General features: G+C 44.1%; 1 protein-coding gene across 2 annotated transcripts; it reads left to right on the forward strand.

The window, feature by feature from the left end:
• The first annotated feature begins 330 nt into the window (after positions 1-330).
• On the forward strand, positions 331-14,479 carry stxbp1b (syntaxin binding protein 1b). 2 transcript variants are annotated; one of them, XM_069720064.1, is made up of 20 exons: positions 331-396; positions 3,896-3,945; positions 4,028-4,109; positions 5,145-5,221; positions 5,313-5,391; positions 5,579-5,682; positions 6,436-6,584; positions 7,310-7,394; positions 7,643-7,773; positions 8,151-8,258; positions 8,386-8,446; positions 9,153-9,218; positions 9,329-9,409; positions 10,230-10,368; positions 10,722-10,831; positions 11,107-11,208; positions 12,112-12,197; positions 12,290-12,447; positions 12,848-12,971; positions 14,102-14,192. In XM_069720064.1, exons 1-19 carry the CDS (start codon positions 360-362, stop codon positions 12,955-12,957), a joined length of 1,815 nt encoding a protein of 604 aa, XP_069576165.1. In that variant the 5' UTR covers positions 331-359; the 3' UTR covers positions 12,958-12,971; positions 14,102-14,192. The 2 variants fall into 2 exon arrangements, with proteins under 2 accessions (XP_069576165.1, XP_069576166.1); XM_069720065.1 differs by lacking the exon at positions 12,848-12,971 and having other exon boundaries at positions 14,102-14,479.
• Positions 14,480-15,303: the final 824 nt, after the last annotated feature.

Here is a 15,303-nt window from a genome sequence, read left to right on the forward strand (position 1 = left end):
TTTCAGTCAAATCTTCAATTGAAAAGGAAAAAAATGGAAAATGCTGTTTGAAAGCAGCTTTGTGTTTGATCAGAAAACAGCTGTAATATCGTCTGCTCGAAGCCACCAGACTCCATTCATAAAAAGATTTAGATTTAGACTTTATTAATCCCACAGTGGGGACATTTAGTCGTCACAGCAGCATTTTTTTTAGGAGTTTTTGTTGTTGTTTCTGCTGTTTGTACGACGCGCCCAACTGAACGGCTTTTATTTTGGAGTTAACCGAACCGGAAGTGTGTTCCCTCTTTATTGTCGCGAGCTGTGCGGTGTTTGGAGCCGCGGTGCGTTGAGTGAGCTGGACGCGCAGCAGAGGACTCATCATGTCACCAATGGGACTGAAGGCCATCGTTGGAGACAGTAAGAACTCTTTCATTATTTAATTACAGCTTTATTGGTTGTTGTTTTTGGTCGCCACAGTTATTTGGTAACTTTCCTATTATTTGTTTTAATGTGGAACAAATCTGACACTCGGTTTTTTTTATATATATTTTATTTTATTTTGGGGCACTTTGATGCGCGCGAGACGCACCGCCTCCTCCGGTTTCTCCGGAGAAACGGTTTCATTAAAATGCAGGAATATAAAGTTGTTCCGGTGAAGCTGTGTCGGACTCTGCGGGACGTCTCCGTGGTTCTGTGTGCAGGTCCGGTAGCTCGGTGTAAATAATCCCGCCTCGCTAATCTTCGTCTGTGCGGATTAAGCGCTTTGACATGATCGTGAGAGGAAGAGAAGATCCGACCTCAGGGCGACATGATAATAAATCATCTTTGTTTTCAACTGTATATCGGCATCAATACGGAGCACGCGCTGATTAAACATGATGTAGACCTTTATTATAAAAGGGGAGAGTGACGTCATAAAGATGAGAACACTGAACCGTCAGTCAGCAATGAACTCAATGGAGAACTTTTATTTTGAAAAAAAAAAAAAAACAAGCTCGGAATTTATAGTTTAACATTTTAAATCTTGATTGTAGATTAAATTGAGCTCTTTTATTAAATAGTAAGGCTGATGAATTATAAACTGTAATTCCTTAGATGTCTTTTAAAATAAGTTTCGGAGATAAATTCCATCGAGAAGTGTTCATACTTTTCTGTTTGGTAATGATAAAGTTATTATTATTATTGGTAATCATCACTAAAAGCTTTTACATGTTTGGACCTCTGAAAGTTGTTCTTGTTAATAAGTCTCAGTCAATGATTTTTGAATAAATGATCCTTCGTGTTGAAAGACTGAGATTGCGTAGTTTCCATCACACGACATCAACAAACGGTTTGTCTGAATTCAGTCTGAACTAAAAGCTCCTGATTCTTCGTGGATCACCGTCAGATAAAAAGATAAAAGGTTCGTGGGGAGTTTTCTTCACTTCATGTCTGCTGGTTTAAAAACCAGTAACGGGTGCAGTTTTGTACATTTGAGTATTTTGACACCAAATAAAACTCCAAGAGAAGAAATTAGTTTAGTTTCATATTTACTGAACTTCATATCGAAAGATTCAGAAACAGAAAAGAGACAAATGTTTTGGCCAACAGCTTCATCAGGTGGCAGGTTTGTGCTCTTGGGTTGTTTTGCTGCCCCCAGGTGGCCATAAAAAGTCATTAAGACTTCCACTCGAGAAATTTCAAGAATAAAGTTGACATTTTTCGGCACACTCTCTTCAGGCCGACACTTCTTCTTTTACCAAATTGTGCGTGCTCTGAAAAAAGACCTCATTTTCTTGTTGTTAAAATTCATGAAGGAGTTTAATCTACAGGAGGCAGTTTAATATCACGTGATCTGTTTGGAATATTCTCATTAATTTAATATTGAAACCTAATTTTATTCTGGAAATATAATTTCTTGAAATTTCGACTTTATTCTCAAAAGCAAAAATAAATCAAAGAAAATCTTCCTCCTCTTATTTTTAATAATTATATTATTTCTAATAATGTTTTCCTTTTTTTTACAACTCCTCTTGAGAGACTTCCTGATTGAACGCAGAACTACTTCCTTAGTTGGCAGCGGACCAATCGGTGACTAGTGGGCGTGGCTAAGTGTGATGACGCTGGGCGTTTGTTTCTTAAGGAACCGCACACTTTATCTTTTTACTCTCAGTACGTACTGCAGCTGCACCTTCTTCTTCTTCTTCTTCTTCTTCATCTTCTTCGGACAGAGCATCAGCGCCGTCAACTCTCTCTCGTTTTATTGTGACGTGTTTTCTGCTGCAGAGGATTGTGGGTCAGAGCAGCCAGCTGGTGCTGATGGAATGAAAATAAATGACATTTTTATATAATGAGGAAGAAAGCTCGGGTAGAACCGGGCTCGGGTAGAACCGGGCTCGGGTAGAACCGGGCTCGGGTAGAACTGGGCTCGGGGGCGGGCCATCTGCTTTACATGGTTGGTGTTGATTTAAGGTTTTGACAGCAATAGCGTGATTGGCTGTTTGAGAACACGGTGACGTTTGATTGGTTTACCTGAGACGCCCACAGTCAGCTGATTAGAAGAAGAACAGAAACATGAAGATTTTAACTCCAGGCTGGAGAATGTGATGAAATACGATCATTAGAAACGTGGATGAAACGGCTGCAGTGGCTTGTTGTTGTTGTTGTTGTTGTTGTTTACCCCGCCTGTTAGGTTTCCTCACGTTCTTTCACACCTCCTCATAATCCTGTCGTCTGATTGGATAAACCAGGACCATTCACTGACTTCACTACTCGGCAATTTATTGGCTGTTTATTATAAAAGCCATTTACAGTTATTAAGTCTGAGTGCACACTTAGTGCAATATTATGACTTTGAAGTCATGCTGCTGATGTGTGTGTGTGTGTGTTGTGTTGTCTTTGTGTGTGTGTGTGTGTGTGTGTGTGTGTGTGTGTGTTGTCTGTGTTGTGTGTGTGTGTGTGTGTGTGTGTGTGTGTGTGTGTGTTGTGTGTGTGTGTGTGTGTGTGTGTGTTGTTTGTGTGTGTTGTGTTGTCTGTGTTTGTGTGTGTGTGTGTGTGTGTGTGTGTGTGTGTGTGTGTGTGTGTGTGTGTGTGTGTGTGTGTGTGTGTGTGTGTGTGTGTGTGTGTGTGTGTGTGTGTGACGTCGTGTCCGGTGACACAGAAACGACCCAGAAATAGCGGTGGATGCTGTAAGAGGATTGGGAGCAGATTAGAGGACGTGATTGCAGCGGGTCGTCCCTCCCAGCGCCGCTCGGCCCGACTGGACACGTTTAGACCTCCCGGTGAAGGAAACCGGGACAAAAGAAAACCTGGTTCCGTTCACACCTGACGGGCCGACTCGCCATCCCGTGTTACTCCGTCCTAAATATTAACACCCTCTATTAGACCTGGTTTAGGACTGATTTTAGACTTGGTTTAAACTGGTTTCAGACTTGGTTTAAACTGGTTTCAGACTTGGTTTAAACTGGTTTCAGACTTGGTTTAAAATGGTTTCAGACTTGGTTTAAACTGGTTTCAGACTTGGTTTAAACTGGTTTCAGACTTGGTTTAAAATGGTTTCAGACTTGGTTTAAACTGGTTTCAGACTTGGTTTAAACTGGTTTCAGACTTGGTTTAAACTGGTTTCAGACTTGGTAAATGGTGTGAATGTGTGACTCTGATCTAAACTGTGCTGACTGTTCAGATCTTCTGTCGGGTTGAACGTGTGTGAAACATCCAGCTTTCAGAATCTGGAGCTTCTTTTGCAGCAACATCCAGATTTGAAGCATCGTCTGTTGTCACGGCAACAACTCTGCGTTCCATCAGAATCAGATATATCGGACAAAAAGTCCTTCAAAGTCTTCACTAGATATGATGAGTCTGATGTTTGTCTGACCATGCGTACAGTACCATCCGATCACAGACAAAACTGCCAATGACACATTTTTCTTCTTTACAGAAATAATGAACGATGTCATCAAGAAGGCGAGAGAAAAAGGGAAATGGAAGGTAACGGTCCCGTCGGCCCGGTCACGTCTGGAGATAAGACGTCACACAGAAACCCTGACATCCTCCTCCTGCTGTGTTTCAGGTGCTGGTGGTGGACAAGCTGAGTATGAGGATGATTTCCTCCTGCTGTCGGATGACGGACATCATGTCGGAGGGAATCACCAGTGAGTAACAACCTCCCGGCTCAGCTGTGGGTTCAACTCACTTTAATCCACTGTAAACATTTAGTTCACCAACAGGATCACATGGTGTTTACGCAGGACGGTAGATCGAAAGGCAGCGCGGCGATGCTCACGGAGGAACAGGAAGCAACGAGCTTCATGAGCAGCAACCAGCTGGGTTTTCTTTGACGTTGTTGTGCAACCGTGAATTCGTCCCCCAGAGTCAGACTGTCAACACCGAGTTCCACGGGGAACCTTCTGAGGCGTCTGAGGGGAAAACATTCGCTGTGAAGCACCTGAACTGTGGCGCCATGGCAACAGGGTTCTCAGAACTCAGTGTTGACAGTCTGACTCTGGGGGACGAATTCACGGTTGCACAACTCCCACCAACGTCAAAGAAAAAACCCACCTGGTGTCTCCTCACCTGACGCTCCTTCTTCTTCGGTCTCGGACGGTGAAGCTCCGCCCCTCTTGAAACGTGATGTCATCAGAACACCTCACCCGGCTCGTCGCTTCATCTCCGTCAGACTTTCTGAAACATTTCAACGGTCTCTGTCGATAATTTCCAGAGTTTAACTCGGTGGAAATCACTGCATGGGCTCAGGAACACTCGGCTGTAAACGGGCGTGTTCAAGATTTCCTGTTTCCAAAATCTGATGTTTCTCTGTTCCAGTTTCAGGTTTCCATGGTGACATCACTAATGTTGACGTTACCAGCGGTCACGTTAACGATGTTGATGAAGAGACGACAGTCCGAATACGTCCTCATGAAGCTCGTTGCTTCCTGCTGCTCCGTGTGCATCACCGTGCTGCGTTCAGGAACACCTCTGAACTCTTTGAGTTTGAACAGCGGCGTCCAAAAGTCTGAGATCACATTGAAAACTGACTCAAGGCTGAAATAGTTTTTCAAACCCTGATGTGTCAGAGAGAAGGATCGAACTCCTCCAGCATTCACTAGTTCAGCCATTTCCATGTGTAACCCAGCTGATGGGTGAATACTGAGTCTTTTCTTTTCTTTTCTTTTGTGTTTACACTCCAGTTGTGGAAGACATAAACAAGCGGCGTGAGCCTCTTCCCAGCATGGAGGCCATCTACCTGATCACCCCCTCGGACGAGGTAACAGAAGCAGGAAGGAATCGTCCAAACCGTCTTTACGTCTCGCGTCACCTCGTTAAAAGTTCAAACCTTCTGTTCTCGGCTGTTTCAGTCTGTTGACGGTCTGATCGACGACTTCAGGGACCCTCAGTCTCCGAGGTACCGAGCAGCCCACGTCTTCTTCACCGGCAGTGAGTACATCCACATCCGCTTTCATCTGCGTAGCACAGAATGACATCGGCTGATGAAAACCTTCGTTTCTTTACCGATATGAGACAAATTAGGACGTTTTCTACTTTTAAACTCCGTCGTAATTCTTTTTATCTCGGTTCTGGTTCCTTCAGCCGGTCAGCGTGTTTTTCTGTGATTTCCCCGCAGCGATCCCAGACTCCCTGTTTGGACTGTTGACCAAATCCCGCGCCTCCAAAGCCATGAAGGCCTTGACTGAGATCCACGTCGCCTTTCTGCCCTACGAATCTCAGGTGAGCGTCTAGACCCGGTTCAGAAAGTAGGAGGACGGATTTTAGACTCGGTTTAAGTCTGATTTTTGTTTTTTGACTGATTTGTCATGTCGGCAAACTACTGAATTCCTGTAAGAAGTAATCACGTTATTGTAACGTCAGCATGTTCTTCAGCAGTATTCTCCAGGAACAGAGTTCAGGGACAGCTTTGTAAGGAAAGGATGACCGTAAACATCATGCTGAGAATAATCAGACATAAATCTACATGAATAAATTGTCCTCGTCCCGGCTGCTCCTGTCGGAGGGCGGAGACCAGTTTTTGTGTTGGATCAGCTTGAGCCTTCAATCCTCTGCTGTTGTCCTGTCAGTTTTAATCCAGAGAGGAAGGCACACATTACACCGGCTGCACCCTCCATCCCCTCCCCCGGCTTCACCTCATCCCTTCACCTCATTGGCTGACGGAGCCAGCGCTCACACTCTGCAGCCAATGGGAGCGCAGATGAGATGTGCGACAAGGGACGGCGCAGGGATTGTTATGGTGTGACGGAGTCGGGAACAGATGGGTGGAGGAGGGTTTAATTAGTGCCGACCTTCTGGGGGACGTTATTATTTCATTGATTCTCATTATGTTAAACATTTTATAGTGTTTCCTCCACAAATCTGACAAACGTTGAAACATCATTTTAAAAAGCCTTCATCAGTGTGATGAAACATTGGATGCACAAATCAGTGTCGTCTCTCACGTTGTCCGTCCGTCCTGCGGTCCGTCCTCAGGTCTTCTCCCTGGATAAAGCGGATGCCTTTCAGGACTTCTACAGCCCCTACAAGGCTGACGTGAAGAACAACATGCTGGAGCGCTGCGCCGAGCAGATCGCCACCCTGTGTGCCACCCTCAAAGAGTATCCTGGGATCCGATACCGAGTGTGAGACGCTCACACTCTTATTCAGGACTTATAACACCGGTGGGACAGAAACAACTGCTCATCAAGTCTTATAAAACATCTGGGGATTAATACCCTCCCATTTCTGCAGAGCTGAAAAACAAACGGCTTTGATTGACAAAGAATTAGAATAAAATAGAATAAATGTAATTATTTTTTGTTTGTTTTGTTTACAGTTGCTGTCAAAGCTTTATTTTGAAAAGACTTGTTTTAGAGGGTTATTTTATTTCCATTTGCCTTCATATGGCCTTTTGTTGCCTGCATGCAAAGCTGCTGCCAATAAAAACTAAAGACTTCCTGTGGATGTTTCAAATTAAAAGTCCTTCAACAGCTCCAGATCTTGAAATCATTAAAAAAAAAAAAAAAAAACTCCCTCAAACTGATATAAGCTTTAAATACGAACAGCATTTCTGTTGGTGTACCGATGGATTTAGTACTTTGCGTGGACATTATCAGTATATTGATCAAACTAAACAAAGCAGCTCCAAAACACGACAATGCAAAGTGACATCTGAGCCTCAGAGAATATTTCCAACAGTAATTCAGTGTTTTACTCAAACAACAAAACTTTCTGCAGTAAAGTTGTAGACGTATCGTTAGCATGTTCAGTTCAACAAGCTGTGTGTGTGTGTGTGTGTGTGTGTGTGTGTGTGTGTGTGTGTGTGTGTGTGTGTGTGTGTGTGTGTGTGTGTGTGTGTGTCTCTCAGGGAGTACAAGGACTGTGCAGTTCTGGCTCAGATGCTGCAGGAGAAGCTGGACGGCTACAAGGCCGACGACCCGTCCATGGGAGAGGTAGGGAACGACCGTTCAGATGATGGAGTCTGAAATAATAGATCAGTCGAGGGGACGCACCGGTCCGAACTCACGATGTCATTTATGACCAATAAATAATAACGATGCGTTCCTGATGGAGATATTTCACATAAAACAGTGAAATAAACCAGATGGGACATTATTTAGTTGACTGGATTCTGTGTGATGTAACCTGTGCAGGTAAAGGTTATTAAATATGTGTTTTGTGTGTCCTGCGATGCCTTCAGGGTCCAGACAAGTCCCGCACTCAGCTGCTCATCCTGGACCGCGGCTTCGACCTCGTGTCGCCTATCCTGCACGAACTCACCCTGCAGGCGATGACCTACGACCTGCTGGGCATCGAGAACGACGTCTACAGGTAGAGAGGCTGTTTGTTTTTGTCAATCTCTGGAAATCATCAACAGGTTTGAAAAGACGCAGCGACAGACTTCATCGCTCGTCGCTTCATCGCCGCAGACTTTCTGAAGCATTTCAAGAGTCTCTGTTGATGATTTCCAGGCGGCTTTAAAAACGACCCTGATTCTGTAGTGGAAATCAGTGCATGGGCTCAGGAACACTCGGCTCTAAGCGGGCGTGTTGAAGATTTTCTGTTCCCCAAAGATTTGACCCAAAATGGAACTCAGGTGCTGATGTTGGTGAAACGTCTTCCTGAAGGTTTCTGCTGTGATCTCCCGCCGTCTTATTTTTAGATTTATTCCCTCATACGTCGTGTGAACGTCTCGTCCTCTCTGTCAGCTTCGAGACCAGCGGGATGGGAGAGACCAGGACGAAGGAGGTGTTGCTGGATGAGGATGACGACCTGTGGCTGACTCTGAGGCACAAACACATCGCCGAGGTGTCGACGTGAGTTCCTCCTCCGATGACTTCCTCCTCCGATGACTTCCTGCTCACAGAAGCACGGAGCTGTCAGAGTTTCCTCTCCACAGAGAACTCATGTTTCTTCTCCTCTCGTCTCCGTCCGACTCCTCAGGGCCGTGACTCGCTCTCTGAAAGATTTCTCCGCCAGCAAAAAGATGAACACCGGAGAAAAGGTAGAGGACGCGCTGTACACGACTCCGCTCGGGTTTCAGGATCTGTTTCTGTCCTTCAGTCCATTTGAAGTTCCATCAGATTGAATCATCTGCATGCAGCTGTGCATCCATCTGCAAACCAACACTTCTGTTTGAATTATTAATGAATGCATCACTGCATGAAAATGATACACATATCACGAGAAAGAGCAGAACTGGAGCTTTATAGTGAAGATAGTCACATATTTGTACACTAAAGTACAACCGGCTTCTAACAAAGTTCTGACGCTGTTTAAAATCTAAATAAAAACAGCATGCAATGGTTTATAAATCACATAAACACATATTTTATTGCAAATAGTCCAAAGACAACATAGTAAATGTTGAAACAGAATTTTTTTTGGATTGTTTTATGAAAAATAGATTCTCATCTTGAATTTAATGCTCGTCTTAAAAAAAAGTTGTAAGACAGGTCAAACATCTGCCAAATAACCGCTTTACTAATTTATTTTTACCTTTTTTAAACTGCTGCTTCACGGTTGAATAAATCACAAAGTTGTAATCGCTTCACAAAGTTCCACATATAGAAAAAAAAAGTTATCCATATTTGAAATTACAGCAAATGGCTGAAATTACAAATCAGTGACGTAGCCGTCGGATACATGTGAAGTTATTCCTGCAGTCGACGTGTTCCACCACCAACACTATGAACCGACGTGTGTTTCAGACCACCATGAAGGAGCTGTCTCAGATGCTGAAGAAGATGCCTCAGTACCAGAAGGAGCTCAGTAAGGTAGTTGAAGTGTCGCTGTGTGTATCTGCACTCACACAGAGAGTCATGTGACTTCACCAGTCGACCACAACGTGGACAGAAGCTGGACTAACTGTCCTCTCTGGTCTCAGTACTCCACCCATCTCCACCTGGCCGAGGACTGTATGAACCGCTACCAGGGCACCGTGGACAAGCTGTGTCGTGTAGAGCAGGTGAGTCTCCCACGGGACGCCCAGCATGTCTGCTGTGGGACAGGATGTGTGTATTTGTTAGTCAAAGTCTCAGAGGTTTACAAGATTAGATTCATTTCATATTTGCTTAAAATGCTCAAAACTGCAACAGAAAGTGAACTTTGACATCCTTCATTTTGCCGCCTCGTCTTGTGATCCTGTTTTAAGGATCTTTGTTTTGATTTATTTTAAGTTTCATTCTTCAAAACGCAGTAAAAGTTTCATTAATGTATCATAGAAGTAGTTTGAAGCTGCAATCGACCAGTTTTCATCACCAACACATCCATTATATTCTTTAATTACCTTTGTTGCTTGCTGATGTAAAAATCTGTCAAAAATCTCAAATCATTGTGAGGATCAGTGGGAATAATAATCATAATAATAATAATATACAATACTTGTGAGCATACAGACCTGATTCTCATGTTTTTGATGATTTTGATATTTTCTGAGGACATCGTCGCCACTTTCTGTGAATAAATGTCAATAAATCTGTTTAGAAATCTGAGACAAAAGACAAAAGACACCAGAACATATCACGTTTTCTTTAAATCTCAGTAGTCCACTGATAATTGTCTGGACACAGCTGACTGGTACTGGTGCTGTTTTATTGGGGCAGTAAACTACATCGTAAACAAACATATGCTCGATGTAACTCACAGAATCCACTCGTCTCTGTTTTCACTCCCCAAATAACAAACTGCATCTTTTTTATTGACACAAGCAGAAATGTAATGCAGTTTTATTGTAATTTGGACGCTTCAGCTGTTTCTAACATCTGTTTTTTGTTGTATATTTTTAGGACCTGGCGATGAGCACGGATGCCGAGGGAGAGAAGATCAAAGACCCCATGAGGCTCATCGTTCCCGTCCTGCTGGACGCCAACGTCAGCGTGACGGACAAGATCCGCATCATCCTGCTCTACATCTTCCTCAAGAACGGTCAGATATATTTAACATCAAGTGGAAGGAAGGAAACGAAATCTTTGAATAGTTTAAACCTCAGACTGTTCTGGATTTCTGATGTGACATTTAAAATCACGTCTGCAGTCACGTTTTGTTTTTGCCATCAATTCTCAGTTTTTCCTGTTTGCATGTTTATAAATGTTCACACTCTCGTGTGTGTGTGTGTGTGTGTGTGTGTGTCTGTGTGTGTGTGTGTGTGTGTGTGTGTGTGTGTGTGTGTGTGTGTGTGTGTGTGTGTGTGTGTGTGTGTGTGTGTGTGTGTGTGTGTGTGTGTGTGTGTGTGTGTGTGTGTGTGTGTGTGTGTGTGTGTGTGTGTGTGTGTGTGTCAGGTGTGACTGAGGAGAACCTGTGTAAGCTCCTCCAGCATGCCAACATCCCACCAGAGGACAGTGACATCATCTCCAACATGGCCCACCTGGGCATCCCCATTGTCTCTGAGGTGAGCTGTCCCGGTCCGTCCGTCCAGAACCTCACGGTCTCTGCATAAACAGGAAGTCCACTGGTCCTTCACACTGCATGAAACCCCTTCGTTCCTTCTTCCTACGGTTGACAGCGGAGCTGAAGGATTATTTAAGCTGATGATCCAAATGGAAAACTTTCCTTTTTTATTTCTGTGATGATTCTTCATTAAATCCCAGGATGAGTGTTGTTTTGCTGAAGTGTGACTTTCACTGAAATAGAAACTTGAGAAATCAGCCGTGTTTTCCTTCTCAGGTCACCATTAAGAAAGCCAAGAAGCCCGACCGCAAGGAGCGCGTCAGCGAGCAGACGTACCAGCTGTCCCGGTGGACTCCGCTGGTCAAGGACCTCATGGAGGTGCAGCTCAGTGCTCTTCTGCTGCGTTCAAACTGGAAATCGTGAGCTTGTGGTTACAACAGTCGCGGGCACTGTATGTTTGGCGTTCAAGTGGCTAAGTCGTAAAAACGCGACGTGGACGGTGTCTAGAAGCCGAACAAAAACTCTACGTGACTAAAATTACAACATATTAGCTGAACATCCAACCAAACAAGAACTTCCACAACCTCTGACCTTTCTGTTAAACGTCAGCAAACAACGTCACGACTCGTAAACTCAAGGAAATTATAGAAAACATAGAGTTACGACGTCGTGAATACCACAAGAGGGCGCCGTTCATATGCACTGTTCTTGGTGGGAAACCTAGTAGCACCGCAAGACGTGAAATAGAAACGCCGGTTCACTGCAGCAAAACGTGAAATAGCCACGCTAAGGAAAACTTTCCAGGCGGACAGGCCAAAGTTTGTCGATTTCACACTTTGGCTTGTAGTGGACCAGCGTGTCTATTTCACGCTTTGGCGTGATACCAGGTTTCTAAGGCTGCGCGGTAAATACGACCACATTTAAACGCAGCATTGCTGCAGTACGTCGACATGATGTTGATATTGGACATGACAGCTATGAGACATTTATCTTTAACTTATCTGACCAACAATGTAATTATAATCATAATTGGAAAATTTGTACTTTGTGGGGAAATGGAGGAAGTGTAAGCAGCTACATTTAGGCCTGTTTGGGAACAAAAGTTATGACAGGAAAAATGAAAAAGCACCACTCAATAATGTTGCGTTGTTCAACGTCTTCCCAGAACAATAAGTTGACGTAGAATGTTAATCTCGATTTAAATGGTGCTTTAATTCATATTTTCCAAGAGAACTGGAACGTAGATGGAAACCATCGTGTAACCTGCACGTTTTCCAACAGGACGCAATCGAGGACAAATTGGACCCCAAGCAGTACCCGTACATCTCCCAGAGACAGGCGTCCTCTAAAGCCAGCGCTCCGTCCAGGTGTGGACGGTTTGGGGTGTTTGTTAAACGCTCACTTCAGGTGAAACGAATAAAATGAAAGTAAACGTCGATCTGTTTTGTTTCCCATCCAGCAGCGCTCGCTACGGTAACTGGCACAAGAACCGGGGCCCCACGGAGATGAAGACGGGGCCCCGGATCATCGTCTTCATCATCGGAGGAATGACGTACAGCGAGATGCGCTGCGTGTACGAGGTGACGCAGGCCAACGGCAAGTGGGAGGCGCTGATCGGTGAGTTCAATCGCAGGAAGTACAAGCACAAGTAACACAAGAAGCAAATGCCTTTCAAGATAAAACAGGAAGTTGAAACATGGAGTCCAACAAAGATGCCACATTATAATGTTTGCTGTTTTTTGACGTGTTTTATATCGACTGGTCTAAAATGGATCGGTGAAAATCCCTCCTGCTCGGGAAAATCTCATATTTCATGTTCCGCCGATTCAGCAAAGCTCGGATGGAGTGTCGGGTTCAGGGAGGACGAGGAGAGAACGGCTGACGCTGCAAAAAAATCATCATCATCATCTTCATCATCATCAGCATCATCATCAGTTTTAGAAATCCTAAAAACCTCTGAGGAACCATGTGAACTTTCTGTGGATTGATTTTTCTGTCCCGACCGGTCCTCCTGTAGGTGCCACCCACATCCTCAACCCACCTAAGTTCCTAAAGGAACTCCAGCACCCAGACTTCCTGGACCCCAACGCCCAACCGGAGGGCCCCGAGGAGCCGCCCGCAGAGTGAAACCACGTTTGGAAGTAAATTAAATGTTGTGATTTCTCTGAATCCCGCCCAGCGTCCTCGTCCTCGTGTTGTCCTCCGTGTTTTTAAAAGTTCCTAAATGGCTTCAACCTTTTTTTCTCCCCGAGAGCTACTTTGACAAAAACAAAAGTGTCCGAGAGTTACAATATTTGTTCACATAGCTGAGCTCCACCCAAAGCAGCTGAATCAGCTAATAAAATCCAGTGTTTCCCTTCGATTGTGACCCCCCCCCCCCCCGCCCCTCCTGAAACAAGCACACGTCCATGTATAAACCTAACATATTCCTGTGAAACTGGAGGGTTTTTAATTTGAAAAGACACCTTTTTATAGCTCCGGCTTAAACCTCTGGTGCACCGACACAGGTGGAGGAAGAGCTGAGGGGAATATAACAGTAAATAAGTTTGATTGACGGCCGACGGTGGAGCTCTGCAGTGTTCAGTATGGACGAGACGTGTTTTGGAGGCCGCTCGGCGTTCCGGTTGTCACACGGTTCACTGGTTTTACCGGCAGCTCGTCACACATCCCGGGACGGCGTGTCTGGTCCACTTGTGTTGTTGTGGTCGTTTTGTTTCTGTTTTTGTGTGTTTGTGTTCATTTTACATCCATTTGTGTAAATTCAATATCTCTGTGGTCAGTTTGTGTGTGTGTGTGTGTGTGTGTGTGTGTGTGTGTGTGTGTGTGTGTGTGTGTGTGTGTGTGTGTGTGTGTGTGTGTGTGTGTGTGTGTGTGGTCAGTTTGTGTGTTTTGTCTCTTTTTGTTGGACCTTAAAATCCTGTCGTCTGTTCAGTAATTCATCTCGTGTTCATACTGACTCACCACCAGTCAAACATCTTGTGTGATTTTTTGTTGTTGTTGTTGTTGTTTATTGTGTTCTCAGGTAAGTATTTAACAAACTTTCACACCTAAACTTCACCGAGCGTCGCTATCTCACGTTTTTGCCGTTTTATTTCACGGGCGTGTCTATTTCACGCTTTGCTGTGATACCGGGTTGCAACGTCACGGTGTGGATGTAGTGATCATGCACAACAGGAAGAGTTTGGATGATGGATATTTACACTTTTACATCATCATCATCATCATCATCATCATCATCATCATCATCATCTTCCATCTTTGTGTCTTTCAGGATCGACTGAAATCTTCCCCCCTTGTCGCCTTCTGAAAGCCCTCAAAGACTTGGAGAAAGCAGAGCCGAGCGGTTAAGACGCTCCGTAGAGTTCCTTCATCGCAGGAACACCAAACTTCCAGCTCCCTCCCGCCTCTCCAAAGCTGTTTCTAACCTCCACCGTGACGTTTTTACGAGTGTGTCGACGCCGATCAAATGTATTTATTGGAAGAGATGGGATTCGTGCTGAATGTTGTCTACTGTATGTCTGTGGGATGTATTTTATTTTGAAAAGTCGTGTATGTGAATTAGTTTTAGACGACTGGATGAGATTCTTAAAAGAAAAAAATCATAACGGAACAAAAAGCTCACATCTCTTTTTTTATTGTCGTCTCTCCTCCTGAAAAAAACCCACAACCTCCTGCTTTTATTTTGTCGGAGCGTGGGCGTGTTTTTATGTAGCGCTTTCCATCGAGTAGCTTTAAACGCCGCACATCATCAGATCTCGTCGTGTGTCTGACCTTGGAAAAATGCCAACATAACGCCCCCCCGACGGTGTTTTCATGTAGATCAGTTTACGTTTGAAAGATAAATATCGTCGGATTGTCTCAACTCTCAGCAGTGTTTCCTGGTAGTTTTATTTTTTACTTTTTTTTGGTCCCGTAGCGATTGAACTTCCTCCTCGGCTCCCTGATTGGTTAATTGTTGTGTAGTGCTTCTCTGTAACTAGTGAGTCCCACTGTGTGAAGAGAGATGTCAAGTATTATCACAAGTCTGTGCTTTTATGTCCACGTCCAACCAAACAGTACAAACTCGCTGCAGGATGTGTGTTCAGCTAATAAAGTGGCTTCCATTCAACTGAAACTGCTTTTTTTTGTTTTATTTGCTGCTCTCTCCTCATGAGGTCAGATTAAATGTTTATAGAAAAAAATCCATCTTTCGGACCTCAGAATTTTCTGAAAGCTCCAAGTTCACGAGTTTGCAGACAGATTCTGTCCCTTGCCCCCCCCCCCCCCATTTTGAGAGCAAATCTCTTGCAGGTTTTTGATTTGCAACCAAAAAGTCTATTTATATAAGCAAAATTATGGTTAGTTTCACAAAACAAGTTGTGAAGGCGTCGGTTTGATTAATTTTAACAGCGTTTTAACAAACCACATACTTAAAAAAACCAACTGTTGATTAATGGAGAAAATAATCAGTAGATTAATCAAAGTTTATAGAAT

The sequence above is a fragment of the Brachyistius frenatus genome, unplaced genomic scaffold (assembly GCF_029030835.1).
Source record: "Brachyistius frenatus isolate BFR_SWC_R1_liver_20210118 unplaced genomic scaffold, ASM2903083v1 Contig_231, whole genome shotgun sequence".
Lineage (NCBI taxonomy): Eukaryota > Metazoa > Chordata > Actinopteri > Embiotocidae > Brachyistius > Brachyistius frenatus.

What these genes read in the sequence shown, in the direction of transcription:
- stxbp1b (XM_069720064.1), top strand. Translation starts at nt 360, where the DNA reads ATGTCACCAATGGGACTGAAGGCCATCGTTGGAGACA. An exon ending in AGATGAACACCGGAGAAAAG is followed by an intron (nt 8,447 to 9,152) that starts GTAGAGGACGCG and finishes CGTGTGTTTCAG; the next exon opens with ACCACCATGAAGGAGCTGTC. An exon ending in CTACATCTTCCTCAAGAACG is followed by an intron (nt 10,369 to 10,721) that starts GTCAGATATATT and finishes TGTGTGTGTCAG; the next exon opens with GTGTGACTGAGGAGAACCTG.